This window comes from Eucalyptus grandis, chromosome 3, assembly GCF_016545825.1.
Source record: "Eucalyptus grandis isolate ANBG69807.140 chromosome 3, ASM1654582v1, whole genome shotgun sequence".
NCBI lineage: Eukaryota > Viridiplantae > Streptophyta > Magnoliopsida > Myrtales > Myrtaceae > Eucalyptus > Eucalyptus grandis.
The window spans coordinates 51,451,194-51,469,956 of NC_052614.1; the positions used below are offsets into that span (position 1 = coordinate 51,451,194).

The following is an 18,763-nucleotide window of genomic DNA, read 5'->3' on the forward strand; positions in this document are numbered from 1 at the left end:
CCTTCCCTTCCTTCTTCCTCTAATCGGTCGGTAAGCCTTAGTGACTGGCTAGAAGTGAGGGTCAACTTACTAGCCTTTGGTGAAGCTCGCCCCTATCAACCACTAGCAAGGGTGAGCACCCTTGCCAGTGGCTGACAAGGTAAGCTTGTGCCCTTGGATCACCAAGGTCCAACGACTGGCTGCAGGAAGAAGGAAGGGAAGCGAGAAGAGAGAGAGAGAGAGAGAGAGAATGAAATGAAAAGAAAGAAAACATTAATATATTATCAAAAATTGTCCATGTGAGCGTTAGCCACACCCATATAGGACGGCCGACGTCTTTGTTGGTGATTTTCATTCAAAACTGATTGAATGGACTAAATTGACATAAATACAAAAGTTTTAGAACTCATGATAAAAAAAAAAGATTTAGGACTGAATTAATTAATTGAGTTTAAGACTTTTTTTTATATTTCTCCCTATAAAAGGCAAAGCGGTATGTTTGTGGAACGTCCACGGCCAAACTCTAAGATTAAGAGACAACAATCATCGTTCTTCTCGGCACAAAGCAATGGCTTGTCCAAAGCTCTTCTTGTCTTGTTTGTTGCTTCAGTTGATGTTCTTGTTTCTTGTCCCTGAGGCTGCTCAAGGTCAGGGTCTCAAAGTAGGGTTTTACCGGAAGGCATGCCCAAACGCAGAGATCATCGTGAAGGAAGTCATTGGCCAAGTCATGTCCGTTGCTCCGAGTCTCTCTGGCCCTCTTTTGAGGCTGCATTTTCACGATTGTTTCGTTAGGGTAAGTAAGAGAGCAAGCTCCCATGCTCCTCTTCCTACTACGCGTTTGCAGTTTACCAGTTTCTTATGATTTGACCATTTGCATGTAACTAATGTTGGGAACCTAAGATGAGTAGTAATTGGCAAAAGAGGGGAGGGTGAGAAGTTAGATCCTGGCTTTTATCTGAAGAGGTAATATATGGCAGGGATGCATCGTTACGAACTGTCATCTTCATGAACTCACGGTTGAATATAATGCTTTATTCTGGGCTTTTCCACAGGGTTGTGAAGGTTCGGTCTTATTGAACTCTCCGACCTATCAAGCCGAGAAGGACGCCCATCCGAATCACAGCCTTCGAGGTTTCCAAACGATCGATAGAGTCAAAACGGCATTGGAGAAGGCATGCCCTGGCATCGTTTCGTGTGCTGACATCTTGGCCCTTGTCGCTAGAGACGTTGTCGTCGCGGTGCGCGCATATTCATACATCACCGCCTCTATATTTTTTTCTCAAATTTGAATCTTTGATACATAAGTACGACGTTAGTAGAATTCTCAATTTTCGCAAACGATCTGTCTTATCTCCTTGGAAAACAAATTGTAGCCGCACTAATCTTAGAGGATAAGCACCGACAATTTTTATTAATGAGAAACACATTTTTATATAGAAATTGGGTTTTTTGTTTTTTTGTGTTGTTGCTTTAGACTGGAGGACTTTTCTATTATGTGGAAACCGGACGTAAAGATGGGAACGTTTCTACTTCGAAGGAGGCGCTTAATGATTTAATACCATCTAAAGCCAACATTACAACTCTGAAAATAGATTTTGCAAAGAGAGGCCTCAGTGTGAAGGATCTTGTCGTCCTATCAGGTAACACCTAATCTCTAATTATTGTTTCACATTGGTCCTATCAGGTAACACCTAATCTCTAATTATTGCTTCACATTCTTTGTCAAATATTTTGGGGAAATTTTTGAAAAGATGTGCCTATTTCCATACTTTGCTTAGGTCAAAGTAACTCTAATTTGTCGAGGCAGACTCATGGCTTGCACAGCACAAGTCAAGCTTAGCTGCCTTCCCTTTCATTTTTCGGATGGTCAGTAATTTTCCATGCACTCAGACTGAACGAAACAAAGTGACTTAGACAATTTTTTTTTTTTCGATAACCTCTGACCAATCTGAGCCGGGCCTTTGCGATATCTAAACCCACGGATGAAAGCTCAAGTGCTGGAAGGTATTCCTTCGATCGTGGTACGATCTCTAATGGGGAAAGCTCCCTCACCATGTATAAAAATAGATAAGACATAAATTAATAAGGGAAAAAACTGTTATTTGAGCGAGGGATACATAAACACATCACCTGTACAGGAGAAAACGTAATTTGTAACTGTAGATCATGCTAATTTTGATCTGCTATTAACCAGGTGGGCACACAATTGGAACATCACACTGCCCTTCCTTCTCCAACCGCCTCTACAACTTCACCGGAAAGGGCGACACCGACCCCACGCTCGACTCCAACTACTTAGCCAGACTGAAGCTCAGTTGCAAGCCGGATGACCAAACCACTCTCGTCGAGATGGACCCGGGAAGCGTGAGGACGTTCGACATCAAGTACTTCAATCTCATTGCGAAGAGAAGGGGCCTCTTTACTTCGGACGCCGCACTTCTTGACGACAGCCAAACGAAGGCGTACCTTGACTTCCAGATCAAGACCGGTGGATCCACTTTCTTCAAGGACTTTGGAGAGTCGATGGTGAAAATGGGTCGGATTGGCGTGCTGACCGAAACGGCTGGTGAAGTCAGGAAAGTGTGTTCAAAGGTTAATTAATTGAGGATCGTCAAGGAAGACATAGGATTGAGCATGAATAAATGGAAATAATGGGTTGTTTTGGAAATGGCCTGTATTAATAATTATGATTTTACATATGGACAATTCCTCAATATCTTGTTCATTCACAACAAAATATTTTTGTTGTGATGAGTCTATAAAAATAGAGTTATTTTGCTTATTTTAGATTAAAAAATGCAATATCTATGAGGAAATATTTGGATTATCCTATATTTATTCAAATTTTCATTATTTATACAGTATAATGAGATATGGAGAAAATAAGAAAAAAATGGCAAAAATTAGGAATTCAAATCATAAAGCATTGGAAGGTGGATATTCTATGATTTATACCCTAATTTTATCGGTGAGCGTTGGAAAGTAGATATCAAATTAGGGATTCTTTGATTTACTCCCTAATTTTATGCGAAATATAAGCAATTTCTCTGTGATAAGAGTCTTAGATGTATCTTATGAATAAAGAATATTGAGAGCTTGGAGAGATAGTTGGGTTTTTATTTTTAGATCATTTTTCACAATTCTAAGAGTTTTTCAAGCACCTTGAAGAGAAGACAAAAGTGGTGACAGAATTCTTATTCTTTGATTCAAGATATTGGGTTTGATTTATATTTTCGTTTCTTCTTATATTATGTTATAATTTTCTTTTATTAGGGCTACGATATAGCTTAACCATGATAATATGAATTTCATGATTTTTATTTTTTGCAAGTGATTTCATTCATTTGAATTATATATTATTGTGCTTAATGCTTTTAATCAATTGACCACCATTTGAATGATCTAATGTGAATGTTTAAGACTGAGAAATGATAAAATACAATTACTTTTGATAATATATAAACATGAATCAAATGTGGATAGAGATATACCATGTTATTTGTGTAGCTTTCAATGATAATGTGGTTCAAAAGATTTATTGTAAATCGAGAATGTTCAAAGATTTTAATGCACTTATATTTGATTAAATTCATTTAAAGATATAGAAAATTGATAAACTGAGTAAGTTTGTTATACCTAGAGGTATAACAATAAATAGATTTGGAAATTCTACTATCACATTTTTCATATCATTCTTGCATGCTTAATGATTTAAAATTTATATCCAGTGGTTATGGTGAAATCAAATGCTGTAACTAGGGGTGAGCATGGTTCCAAGATAGAACTTGGAACTTGAGAACCAAATTAGTGGGAACATGTAGATTCAGGTTTTAAGATATGCAGGGTAGGTTCTAAATTCCAAAAAATGATAAACCTATTTCGATGGTAAATTCCAAGTTCTTAGTTGGAGGAATCTAGAACCTATACCCTGTAACATAGAAGTTAGAATAAATTTTAATCATTTTCTTGGTTCATGTTTTGACACAATCTTATAATATTCATTGCCGTTCAATGATGAGTATATAATTTAGAAGCACTAGTCTAAGCTTTAATTTTATAACAGAGACTTTTACTTTATTAATGTTCATATTTTTCATGTGTCTTTATAATAAGTAAATTGTAGTAACGAGTGGTGATCATTAAAGGTTTTAATTCACTAATCATTCAATTAATAATGTACGTAAAATCTAATAAATCTAAAAACTGACTTTGAAACCTATGACAGGGTAAGTTGTAGGTTCTAGAGTATGTAGAGTAGGTTCTAAATTCGAAAAAGTGAGGAATCCGGGTTTTAGATAAAATTTATGCGGAACCTGGAACCGTTCACCCATAACTCTAACATATATATTTGATTGATTTATTGCATTTCATTTCGAAATTTTGTTTCTACATTTGTCAATTTTAATATATTCTCAATTCTATTTGGACCTATTAGATAAATTTTGGAATTAATCCACTTTTAATATTTAATTGGTTTAATAATCATCAATCTCTATGGGACAATATTCTTCCTCATCATTATATTACTTATTCGACACATTCATTGCATTTAGAATTTCACGAACATGTTGTTTACTTTGTTTTTTTTTTTTTTTTTTTTTTTTTTTTTGGTAAAAACATGTTGTTTACTTTGTTTGTCGTCATGTATATCATTTATTTATTTATTTCCTCTATTTTCTATTTTATTCTCTATTAGGTTCCTCTTAGAGTTTTGACATAGCAAGTGCGTTGAGAAAACCTTTAATATATTTTGAATTTGACAAAATCTTCCATTGTTTATTTTGAACCTAAAAATGCATTAAAATGTTTGCTTTCGGGAACTAATAATGAAGAGAAGATTATATCAATTTTGATTATATTCAGGCTCTATCTACTATTGGTTAAGTATCATGGCCGGAACTTAAAACAAGTTACCTCATTGATATCATCAAAATTATTACATGGATATCATTAGGTAGCAACGTGGATACCAGTAATACTTGTACACGGATATCATCATAGTAGATTATTTCCTTAGACGCTAGGATAAAGCATAGATATATATCATAATAGCTACTCATGGATATCAGTAATACTTCCACACAGATATTATCAGATTACAAATTTTGCTCATGGATATATAGATAGATAGATAGATAGATATAAACTCCATTGGTTATATCATAACAGCTAGTAATTTGACTCAAATTCCCTTATAGAAAGTATTGATTGATCTTCAATCTTGAAGGTTGTTTGGCAACGAAATTCCTCACTCAAGACATCTTGTTTGATTGACAATCTTTCCAAAGGCAAGATACCTTCCTAATTGAAGAACTCTACTTATGGAAATAAGATTTGCTTGTATGGGCAACAAGATCAATGGAATTTGAGAATGACATGGCCAGAAATGCCTCCATTTTCTCATATAAGGGTTTAAAATTGCCATGTCAATCTCAAAAAAGGGCCTAACCTCATCGGCTAGTTAAGGGCATTTTCTTGAATAACAAACTTATTTTAAACCAAAATTGAAATTTACAATATAAATAATATTTTTTATTTTCTTTCATTTTTCCTTTTTCTATTTTTACTTTCTATAAATTAAATATTTATATTTATTATATATTTTAGGTAAAAAACTCAAAAAAAAAGAGGCTAAAACTTATTTTTAAAGGCCCACGTGTGGCCACTTGCCCATCACTGGCCATGGCCAGCAGGTTCGTTAGAGCCTCAATGAGGATTGATTTTCTTTGACCTTTTTCGCAAAAACTAGACCTAAAGGGGCCCACAACCACCGCCAAAGCACTAGCCCTCCACTTGTAATTTTTTTATTTTGTGTTTTCTTTTTTTAAAGTTTTAGTCTCTTTTTTTTCTTTTTCTCAATTTTTCTTTTTATGGAAAAAATAGAAAATGAAAAAAAGAAAGAAAATTAAAAAAAAATGTAAATGATGAAAATGCCGTTGACTAGCGATGAGGTGAAACCATTTTTTGAGATTGATATGGTCACTTAGGTCCCGATTTGAGAAAATGAAGACACTTCAGACCTATTTTTAAAAGAAAATTTAATTTAGGCCTTTATTTAAAAAAAAAAAAAATGAGGGCATCTCGAGTTTTTATTTGAGATTTCTCCTTTATTTTTTTTTTTTCATATGAATCACGGGATTTGGGGGGGACCACATTAGGGAATCACATCTAAATCTTTAAGAGATCTCATACTACTCGATTCTTTTTTTCTTTTTTCGGTCCTACTTTCCTATTCTAACTCTAACTCTCACTTTCAGACTTTTGTCCTACCTTCTTGTAGGGGTAAGAGTCAAAATCCAAACTTGAAACTAAATCGTCCCCACTCCAACCTCTTGAGAAATCCCGGTGGTTCTACTACTCGATTTTCTCTCTACACATCTACAGTTGTCGATTTCTATTGTGGCTGCATTGATGAAACTACCCCTCACCTCCTTCTTGTCAAAATTCCTTTTTTTTTGGATATGTGCATTATAAGTCCTAAAACTTGTCACAAAAGTACAATATAATCCTAAAACTTTCAAAAAGTATAATCAAATTATAAAACTTGTGAAATTAATGTAATCGAGCCATTCTATTAACATCATCAACTTATCTAACGAAAAAAAACTAACGCTGCATTTTTTAATTAATTTATTTTCCCTATGTGGCATTTTTTTATGATTCTCTTTAAATCTTATTTAAATAATAGTGGAAAAAAAAAAAAAAAGTTGCATATCATGGATGGGAGCTACCATCGTTGCCCATCGCTAGAGGGTGGCGAGCCATCGCTAGCCCCAAGCAATGGTTGGCGTCACCTAGCTGAGCCTTGCCTAGGGCCAACGAGGCCTCGCTCAGGACTAGCTAGTGTTGCTGGCCACAAGTGAGGGGCAATGTTGCCCAAATCTAGGCAAGTCTCGCCAACCCTTGGTTGGGCCAATGACAGCCTCTCCTTGGCCAGCAAAGGCCACCCTTCCTTTATCGCCAAATGTCGGCAACCTTCGCTAGCCCCTCTGGCAAAGTGCGATGGTGGTAGCCCTCAACCACAATGTGCAACTTTTTGTTTCTAGTTTTGTTTTATAATTATTTTAGCTGTTTTTTTTTTACAATTATTTAAATACGATTTAAATAAATAATAATAATAATGATAATAATAATAATGATGATAATAATAATAATAATAATAATAATAATAATAATAATAATAATAATAATAATAATAATAATAATAAAATAATAATAATAATAATAATAATAATAAATGCCACATATGAAAAAAATTAATTAAAAAATGTCACATATACATTTTTGGTGGGAGAAGTATAGCCCAATTGCCAAAACTTAGCACGGATGGACATTTAAGTACCAAAAATTAGGAAAGTGACACTTAAGTGCCTAAATCGGAACAAAATGGATAGCTTAAGTGCCAATTCAACCAAAATGCTACATGACAATTTTCTGGCAAAATAAGTGCAAAACGGCGTCGTTTTACACGCTGACGTGACTAGACAATGCAAAAACGATGTCATTTTAGCGCAAACATAGTAAAAAAATTAATAAAATTAAATTAAAAACTAAATTTATTTAAAACATTTAAAATATAAATATAAATATTTATAAATAAATAAAAAAAGGGAGGGGGAAGGGAGGCGGCTGAGGGCTGAGCTCTCGCCGCCGCCACCTCCCTGCCGCCGTCGGAGAGGGCCGGTGATGGAGGGGGGAGGGTCGGCCGGGGTTTCCGGCCCTTGGCCGATCGGCGGCGAGAGCCCACGAGCCCTTCGTCGGATCTGGGCAAGCAACGGGCGCAACCCTTGGCTCGACCAAGCGAGGGCCGCCGACCCTCGTTGGATGCGGGGGCAAAGGCTCGCGAGCCCTCGCCACCGGATCAACCGGGGTCATCGCCCCCGGCCAAGGCCCGCGACCCGGGCGACGCTCCCCCCGTTGCGCGGCCCTTCTCGATGACGACACTGAGGTGGCGAGGGCCCGCGAGCCCTTGCCCAAATCTGGAGCGAGGGTCACGGCCCTCGCCGTCGATCGGCCAGGGGCTGGCAACCCCAACTAACCCTCCCCCTTCGTCGCCGCCCTTCCTAGCAGCGTGGGAGGCGGAGATGGCGACGGCGATGGCGAGGACTAGCCCTCAACCACCTCCTTCCCCCCCCTCTTTTTATTTTTTAAATGTTTTAAATAAATTTAATTTCAAATTTAATTTAATTAATTTTTATATTAATTATTTATCATATAGAGACAAAATGACGTCGTTTTTACATTTTCTAATCACATGATGTGCAAAATGATGTCGTTTTGTACTTATCTTGCCGAAAAATCGATACATTAGCATTTTGGCCAAATTGACATTTATGTGATCCATTTTGCTCGAATTTGTCACTTTCCTAACTTTTGGCACTTAAATGTCCCTCCGTGCCAAGTTTTGGCATTCCAAGTGTTCGATGCTCCATTTTTGGTTAGTCTAGTTTACGATGTTAAGAGAAGAACTCGATTGTATCAATTTGACAAGTTTTAAAACTTAATTATATTTTTTGAAAATTTTAGGACTCAATTACACTTTTGTGATAAATTTAGGACTTCTAATACACATGTTCCTTTTTTTATAGTTGGTAATCTTGTCAGAATTCAAAAAGACATAGGAACAAAGTAAAGCCAGATCGTTGTTCTTTTTTTTTTTTTTTCCTTCTTTTTTGGCGTAGGTTTAGTATTTCATTGAGCAATTGTTGTCGCTGTCGATGGCATGACATGTATTTAAAGTTCTCCTTTGGGGACTTCTTTGATTTCGAATTGTCCTTTAATGCCGTAACGTTAGGTACACTTTGAAAAAAGAAAATTGAATGTAAGTGCGCATTTTTCTTTTTATGGCAAAGCTCGTTTTTTGGCATGCAATTTTGAGATTTCATTAATGTTAATTTGGATGATTTGTTGGTTTTTTTTTTCCATGAATTTGCAATTATCCATTTTGATGAAGCGAATGTAAGCTATAGGTGAGTTGTGAAAATTTATTTACCGTGTAGAAGACAAGATTAAATTTATGTTAACTAGCCTTTCTTCGATTCGAATTCTGCATATTTAATGCCTAGCATCTTAGTTTTTTTAAATTATTAATTAATCATAAATTTAGAAATGCCGATTTTAGTAGAAATTATAAAGCTCTTTCAAGTTGTCAACTTAAGGAGTAGGGTTTAACAATTCGTGCACTTGTGATTATATTTGTAATTAGTATAAGTTCGTATCCTCGACGAAACGCTCTTGTTAATGCGTGAGTTACATCTACTACATTATATTATATCTAGAGGGTACCTCTTTGTTGACACCTAAATTTTATCGACCCATTTAGTCATTTATCATATTTAAAAATTATGGATTAATTTTATCCCCGAAGAAAATTAATTGCAGGATTTTTAGAATTTAAGAAAATTGGGTTGTGATCTTATCTTTAAAAATCAATAGAAAATATTTAGGAGATAAGGAAAATAAGAGGATTTTTATGATTAGGAGGTTATAGGAAAATCTTCGTATATATTGAAAAGTTGATGAAATATTTCACGAAGATCACGTCTTAGGCGCGTTTGGACGCGTTTACATTCGCTTTTTGTTCTTTTGTTAAGGGAACAAAAAAAAGAAACAAAAACACAAATTTTGTGTTTCTTGTTTTCAAACACTTTTGAGAAACACTTATTTTTTTCTTTTTTTCTCTTATTTTCTTGTTCTTTTTCTTTTGGCCGGTCGCCGGCCTCGGCCATGGCGGCGGCGGCCGACGAGGGCGGCGGCCTCGCCCGGCCACGCGAGGCTCGCCGTGGCCGGGCGAGGGTCGGCCTCGCGCCGGCACAGGCGACCTCGATCTCGCCCGGATACGGCGAGGCCGACCTCGCCCGGCGGCCGACGAGCCTCGGCCTCGCACAGCGGTGGCCGGCGAGGCCGTGCCTCGCCGTCGGCGGGCGAGCTCGGCCTCGCCGGATCAAGGCGAGGCCGACCTCGCGCCGGCTTGGGCGAGCTCGATCTCGCCCGGATCCGGCGAGGCCGAGCTCGCCCGGCGGCGGCGAGCCTCGGCCTCGCCGGATCGGGCGAGTCGGCGTCGCAGCGATGGCCGGCGGGCCGCGCCTCGCCGCGGCAGGCGAGCTCGGCCTCGCCGACGGTCGTCGGCCAAGGCCTTGGCGGCGACCGGCCAAAAGAAAAAAAAAATGAAAAAGATAAAAAGAAAAAAAGGAAAAATAAGAAAAAAATAGAAAAAATAAAAGAAATAAAAAAATTATCCAAATTTACCAAACATGTTTCATTTATTTTTATTTAGGAATAAGTTTACCAAACACGTTATTTTGTTCAAAAATTTAACAGGACAGAAACACTTTTACATTTTTTCGTTTTGGAGCGATTTTTAAATAAACACAACCAAACGCGCCCTTATTTGCCTATAAAGGGAGCCGTGTACGGTGAGAGAAGTGGGGAGGCTTTTTCGGTTTTGGGAAATCGAAAAGAAAAGAACACAAAAGTCAAAAGTGAAAGGACAGAGGGAAGCCGTCCGTGAAGGTCTCGGGAGGAGGAGAGAAGCACAAAAAGCGAGGAAAGTGTGCGGCTGCAGAGGAGAAAGGAAAGGGAAAAGTAAAAAAAAAGAAGGAAAAGATTTTCCTGTTCATCTTCTTCAGCGATGCTTTCCTGGTGTCCAGTCCCTTCACCGCCGCGCCTCCTTGCTCATGTCCGGTTGATCATCCGCGTGCCCTGCACTTGAGCACTGCTCGTCGCCCAACTCGACGACCCGTGAAGCTCCGCCGCGCCTCCGCTTGTCCCCGAAGCCCTGCATCAACGATCACAGCAGACCACCTCCCCACCGGACACCGCACCGCGCCATCACCGCCCTCTGCTCAGTCCCCGCACCCGCTCGGAGCCCGATCTACCGCACCGGAGAGCCGATTTGCCCTCTGTTGCAGCCCACTGTGACCCGCGACCTCTTGCTCGCTCGCCACCGCGCCGGAGTGCCCCCCGATTTGCAGCGATTTGCAGCGACCCACGTGCCGGCCCCGTGCCCCTGCTCTGAGTGAGGCTGCTCCGCGCCCCCGAAGTCGCGACGTCGCCTCAGCCAGACCCACGAGTCTTCTCTGCTCCACCGACGTTCCACTGGCCACGCCCAAGTTCAACACCGGAGCCCCGACGGACAGCCCTCTGCTTTGACGACCCGTGCTGCGCTGACGCCACCGAACTGCACTGCTCCGAGATTCCGTTGCGCCTACCGCCGCCTGCAAAGCCCTCGCGTTGCCGCCACACCAGCGCTGCTGCCGCGCCTGATCCGGACGCCCACCCAGCGTCGCACCACCAAAGCTACAGCCCAAAGTCCCGCCTCCGCCAGATCCAGATCCAGATCCGAGCCCGCTGCTCCGCCTCATCCGCGACTTGCTGCTGCTGCCGGTCCACTCTCGCCAAGGCTCCGAACGCCGGTGACCAACTGCCTCTGCTGGAGTTTCCCTGCCGGACTGATCAACCGGTTGCCCTTGGAGACCCACGGTTACACGTGGAAAAGAAAAAACAAAGAAAAGAAAATTAGGTAGTTTTATTTTCTTTTTCTATTAATTTTATCTATTTCTTTTAAGTTTAGTTGTTATTGTGTAAATTTGAAGTGATCTTCATTTCATGAATTTTGTAGGCATTATCCGCAGGGTCTTCCTCAGAATTATTATAATTCTTAATTTGATCAGTAAGATGTCGGATCATTTTTTTTAATTATATTAATTTTGGGACTGTCGATAGTATTTTAAATCTTGTATCAATATAACTATTAATTTGATCCGTAAGAATTCGGATCAGATTTTTAGTTATTTTGATCTTTTTGTCTTGATAATTAGGGTTATGATAATCATTAATTTGACCTGTGAAACAACATGTTATTTTTTCGATTATTTTAATCCTTTATTTGATTGAATATCTTGATTGTTTAGATTTAATGTTTAGCTGATAATTGCTTGTTTTTAAAACCTCTAAAAAAATCTAAAAAATATTTGAATTAAGATTCAGTTTGTTTTGGAATATTCCTTGTTATCTTGCGTATCTAGATTAGGGATTTTATTCCAAATTTAGAAAAATATAAAAAAAAAATCCAAAAAAAAATGCATTCATTTAGGTTAGTTTGTTATTTGGATTGCATGTTTAATTATGTATTAATTTTAATTTCAAATTTTCATAAAGAAAATCACAAAAAAATCATTAAGCATATTAGGTTAGAATAGCATGTTTCACTTTAAATTTAGATAATCTTTTTAGATAAATCGCATGTTAGATTAAGATAATATCTTAGTTTAAATTAAGATTTAATGTGACTTGATCTTTAGTTTAAATTAGATATAATTTTAATCTAGCTAAGATCATTTTGCATTTTTAAATAGAAATATCAAATGCACGTCATTTAGTTTTTATTAAGTTCATTTAATTAGAACTTTCTCGTCATTAGACTAAGTCATTTAATAAATGTTGCATGACATATAACCCGCATACTAAATTGTAGGTTGCGTGTCATTTTAGTTAAAATAATTGTGTATATCATTGCATCGCATTACCCGTCATTAGAATTAAGCCATTTGATTAATTTAGAATGCAATTGTTGCATTTATTTAATTTCAAATTTCATGAAAAATATAAAAGAATTAGAATGAATTCATTTCATGCTTTAGGATAGATTGCATGCTTATTTATGACATACAATTTTGGTCATGTTATCATATCATTTCATGATAGAATAATGACATGCATTGTATAAGTCATGATTTTCATTAAATAAATGAAAACAAAAAAATTAAAATTGCGTGTTAATTAGAAATCATAACTACGATCGTTGATGTGAATTCTGATTTAATAATGCAGATGCTTTCGAAGTATGTTTTGCATTATTTAATTGCTTTCTTGAGTGTTAAATTGGTGGTATGCGCACATGTATGATTACCTCACATGTTAGGAAGTTAAATTAAAATCAATTCAATTGTCAAACATTTTTTAAAATGAAATAAAAGGTACCGAAAGGGCACTAGGATAGTGCGGGTGTAACCAAGTCTCCGAACTCATGAATCTGCAGTTCGTAGAAGTAAAGTAAATCTCCCGTTACTTTACTTGGGTTTCTAATCGATCCACCAAAAATAGATTAGTGGCGACTCCTGATTGAAAATCATTTGCATATTAAGAAATTTGAACCTAAGTCACGAATTGGTATGGGCTTGGGAAAGCCCGAGCTAAGCTTAAAGACTTAGTAATCCATTAACCTAGTTTTAGGTGGTGAACCCGAAAAAATCTGGTCGCGACACTCTTTTTCTCATGCTTCCTTTTTTTTTTGCTTTGAGACGTGCTTTTTTCATGTAAATAGATTATGCCAATTAGCTGGCCTTAATAACAAGTTAGGCACTTGTAATTGAAATCTCGCTAAAGTTGATCAATTAAGTGGCATGATAGACTGTAAATAAAAACCGAACGAACGGGCTCTATTCATTATCCAACCAACGACGGATCGAGTGGCTTAACTTGACAGCGGCCAATTTCCTATTTTTCAATGTCAACCAATTTAATTATTTAACCCCGGTTGGGATTAACCGGACGTTACCTAGGAATTTGGTTTCATCTTGGGCAATTTTAATGCTTAATTTCGAATACTTGATTTTAGTCACACCTAAAGATTATTTATACAGAGTAGAGAAAGCATAGAGCATGGAGGCGCTAGAAAACGGGAGGCAAAGGCTAATTTTAACACACGAATCGAGTTCGAAATATAAGAATCTTCCTTTCACGAATATATTTGCTCTTACGTCCTTAAATGAGACATCAATCATCTCTAAAATACTCATATTTAGTGAGTAGTTCATCAAAATTATCAAAAAAAAAAAAAAAAAAAACCCTACGATTTCAAAGTGTTCACCACGTTTCAAAATCACTTAGGTGATTGCCACCATGAGTGTTTTTATATATATTAAGACTTGTATGTGAAATTGGCCCTGAACAGACAAAGAATAAGTAGAATCACCGAAGCGAGAACTGTTAGGATGAACAATCAACTGCAAACAATACCTCGAGAAAATAAATAAGACCAACAAACCAAACTGTAGCCCATCCCACATATCCTCAGCCCAATGTCAATTTGCCAACGAGTTCACACACTCTTATCGCTACCGGACTAGTTTGATCCGCATTATTACATATATGAGATGCATTGATAAACCATTTTTCAGAATAAGGTCTGAAGTCTTGACACCATAAGCTTAGAGGCATCAAGAACATAGACTATCCTGATAATGGCATACACCGGATATAATGACAACGCACAGTTCACGCATTATGTAGTATGTACATGCATGAATACTTTATCCCATATTTAGCCATCCAAATTTAAATCGATCAATTTCAACCACACGATTAAACTCGAAGATAATATTGAATATTTTTGTTGAAATAGCTAACATGATTTTTACAATATACCCACTTTATTAAATTATATATGAGATAGATTATGTATTCTTCTACTGTGTAGCAAATAAATAACCGTGCAAAACAAAAAGAAATAGAGTAGTGGGATAAATGTAAAGGGAAAAATTGCAGAAGTTGAGAGTAGGTCTTTAAAGTCCAAGATTCATGAATTTGAATTAAAAAGCGATTAGCTGGAGAGGCATTCTCCATTCGCCCCCGAAGACAACAGTCTCTTTTATTTCCCTGCAATAGCGTCTGATACAGCTCAATCCACCTTGCTCTCCAAGCTCCAAGCCGTTCACTTACTATTTTTCGGAGAACATCCGCTCCCTCTTCTCCTCTCACCTCCGCCCATTCTCAGACCCCATCACAACCACAAAGGACTGTACGCAGAAGCAATGTAAGAGGGGTTTAGGTTGTTGGAGAGTTGGATTGATTTTGGTGGCAGCAAGAAGGGTTTGTGAAAATTATATTGTCGCCGGGGCGAAGCAGACGAGTGAGGATAGGTAATTTGCGGTTTTGATGGAGACGATTGTGAAGCGTGTGGCAATTGGGGGCAACGTAAGGACGTTGACGATTACCCTGATGGTGCTCAGGTTGGTGGATGAGGTCCGACCATGGTGTGGGTTGGTGCAGTTCTTTGTAGTTTAGAGCTGCATCTTTTTTACCTGTTTAGTGACTGACTGGAATGTAGCAATTCGCCGTTTTATTTCTCTTGTTTTGAAATCCTTTAGCAAGATGAGTTGTTAATTATTCTAAGTTGCCCAAATGAATTCATGTTCAATTACACATTCAAGTGAGGTAACAGGAAAGGGCACGCCAATGAAGTTAGACGTGAGTTTTCATGTGTATTTGTAGCATTTTAGCTAAAGTCTATATAAACTATATTTTAAGATACGTGGTAGTAATTCGGTGTGTGTGTCTGGAGATATAGAATCCAAAATTTTGAATTTTACGTCACCAATTCTTTATCATCTCCAAAATTTTGAAACTTAGTCAACAATTCTTTATCAGTACCACCATGAGCTATATGTTCGTTGCTCCTTCTCCTCCACCTCAGCCCCTGCAGGGCCTTAGTCTGCTTGAGAGTCTTGAAGAGGGAGATGCCGATGATATTATGTCTTTCAACAATGGGTGACCTTTGGAATTTTGACTCGAGTAGATGACCTTAGGAATTTTGACTAGAGTAGATTTTACCTTCTTTCTTGTTTTTTTCCCATTTTACTCTCATTAGTCATATGACACCATTTGCTTTCTTTAGATCTAAACACTTGCATATGCGAATACATGGTCACGCTCGGCCTTGACACAAACAGCTCTTCTCAAAATGCTGTACAAATATTGACCTTTCAAGCCCTATTAAGATGGGTGAGGGCTATTTCTCAGGTGGTGAGAACCAAGTGACTTGTTAAGATGCTATAGACCAACAGGATCGAGAGTATGGGAATATCTAACATGCATTGGGGGTGGACGAGCAAATTCATAAATAGAGCTGTTCTTGGAACGGCTCATTTCACATCAATTTGGATTTGTTCATTATGATTGTTTTCTCAATCTAGGTATCTTCTTTGTTTTTTAAAACATGACTATAATAAACTTACGAGAGCAAAACACTCAACACACAACCATAATGAAGCCCTTCTACTCCACACCCCAAACATGCCCTTGCTCCTTTATATAGGCGGTCAAATTTGTGCTTCAACAAACTTTCTAGCCATCCACATTCTTCTAATATAAATATCTATTATTATTTTTTAACATCTAGATGAAGTATTCTTGAGAAAGCTAGATGTGGCGACTTTGATTTTTCTTTAACGATGTGCGACTAACAAATATGGAGAGAATTCTAGAAGAGAGAAAAGACGGTCCTTTCTTTAATAGTGCATTAATTGTCTTACTATCGATATTATTTCTTTTTGGGTAAAGTCAATTAATACAAAGAACCACGTCAATTTGCCCAATTCTTTCCCTTTCTAATTTACACTAGTCTCAGATATATTTCCTCGTTTATTTTATATATTAGTGCCGCTCTTACTCTCTTTTTTTTCTTTTTTTTTGGTTCGTAAAAAAAGAACTTCATTCATGAAACAACAAAGATACAAGAGTTTAACGCCTCTATACATAACATATCAAAAAGAGCAGGAGGGGGGGACTCGACCCAGTTAGAGGGGAGAAGATTTTGGCCGTGGGCTTTTGCAGCCCAGTCGGCCACAAGATTCGTTCCTCTTCTGCAGTGGCGAATGCGTAGGGTTGGGAAGAGACGAAGTAGCGCCGTAGCTTCAGCAAAGAGAGCCTGTTCTCCCATGGTGTGCGATCTGGATCACGAATCGCGTCCACCACAGCCAGACAGTCGGATTCAAGAAGGAGGTTTTGTTGATTCCTTCCTTTGTTTATCAAATATCAGAGAGCAAAGGTGAGAGCTTGTATTTCTGCTTGCAGGGGCGAAACAGAGGGGGTTCATCGGGCACTACCATCAATCAGCTTACCTGAGGAATCGAGGCAAACACAAGCGACAGCACCTTCATTTATGGCCATAGGGAAGGAGGCATCAATGTTTATCTTTATCACACCAGGATCAAGAGGACACCAGATCAGATCCGAAGGAGGACGTCGAAGAAGTGGCTTCAGTGTCGATCGAGAACAAGGTCGAGTGCAAGCTACGTCTAACCTATTGGTGAGTGATCTTGTATCAATTTGGCTTCGAACTTCTTGCTGGTTGTTCACATACGATGGTTTTTGTTGCCTCTGTTGCAGCAAGGTCACATGGCAGCTGTAATAAGATCGGGCATGGGCAAGAGCAGTAGATACAACTTGATTCGGGTTCGGGAATTTCCGACGGAAAACAAAATCGTTCCTGGCCTTCCAGATGTGCCACAAGACATATGTAATTATCGCAAAAACTTGTAAGTCTTTCTCCTGTTCGAAAATTTGCAGTAACCAAGTATCAAATCTGTGTGTCTGAGTTCATTGAATAGTAAATGGTAATTGCGTGTGGCCCTATACTTTCATTGTCCAAGGGCAATGGAGGAACAGATGTTCTGTAGTTTCAGGGACTGGGGAAATGCAGCAGTCTCTACAAAGCTTACATATAAGATCTGCTATAACATGGCGATAGCATAGATTCTCACCAGTGGCTAGAGCATTTTGGCATAATGACCATAGAAAGATACGTAGTTTGGGAGTAGCTGGTACCTGCCAAATGTTTGTCCATAGTTGTTTTTGGTGTTGAAAATATGATGAAGGTTGATTATGAATACCTCTGTTCTCTGCTGATCTGATATGATTTTATCCATTTTTAACAGTATAAACTCTATTTGATCGTGTTGGAGAAATCTTCCTTGAGTGTTTTGAAGTTGACAAAACGTTTCCATCAGTATAGTCGAAGACTTGCAGACTCTTCCATTAAAGTCCCGAAGACCTCGGTTGCCCGGACTCAAGACTCAAAGTCTATCCTCATTGACAGTTTCTAGACCGTCGGAGAAGACTTATCCAAAACTGGATGTTTCGTCAAGGATTTGACTTTATCGACTGGAGTAGATTTTCTGGTTGGATATAGCATGTCGGAATCCTTTATTCTGATCTAGACTGATTTGGGAATTATGGATTCGTTGATTGGCGAAGTATACTTGGAAGGTTCTACTTATAGAAACTAAGATCCTGATTGTATGGGCGAGCATGATTGATGGACTATCGTCATGTTCCTTAAATAGCTCGAAGATTTTCCTAATTGATTATGTCCAACGGGAAGATTGGAAGAATTCCTTTGGTAAGTGCCAACGGGTATGATGGCATAAAGGAGTATATAAGGAAGACATTTCAGTTGTTTAAGGGTGTGCGCGATAGAAGAATTCCAAAGTCTGAAGCTCCTTGTTCTTAATCAATTCATTTACTGAGCGAAATCTTGTACGCAAAAGAGAGTCTATATTCTTGAGAAACCTTGAGGAAGTGTGGTAAAGTATCTAAACTGTGGAATCAAGGGAGAGCTTTGCTGTAACAACTCTTTTGTTCATAGTGAAATCCAGCCAATGGGCTGCCAGTACGGAAGAATGGATGTAGGCTTGGAATAAGCCGAACCACTATAATTTCTGTGTTCATTTTCTCATTCCCTACTCTTTACTTTACTTTGATCATAATTTGTTTTGTTAACAAAAGAAGATCGTCTTTATTATTGTCTGCTTAGTATTGCTCTCTTATCACAAGTAACTATATTTTTTAACATATTCAGCCCCCTCTAGGTGCTTCTACTAGCTCTCACAAATCGCCCTTCCCAAATCAGTATATCCTCTGTATAGTGTGGTCTAATCTAAATTTTGAGGATTTCGGCAATTATGTGATCGGCAAAACTACTAGAAAGCAAAGGAATGTTCCA

General features: G+C 38.2%; 1 protein-coding gene across 1 annotated transcript; it reads left to right on the forward strand.

Annotated features, from left to right (window-relative positions):
- Positions 1 to 500: 500 nt before the first annotated feature.
- LOC104437651 (peroxidase 27) lies at positions 501 to 2,766 on the forward strand. The gene is made up of 4 exons (XM_010050640.3): positions 501 to 772; positions 1,032 to 1,217; positions 1,454 to 1,619; positions 2,174 to 2,766. Exons 1-4 carry the CDS (start codon positions 548 to 550, stop codon positions 2,578 to 2,580), a joined length of 984 nt encoding a protein of 327 aa, XP_010048942.1. The 5' UTR covers positions 501 to 547; the 3' UTR covers positions 2,581 to 2,766.
- Positions 2,767 to 18,763: the final 15,997 nt, after the last annotated feature.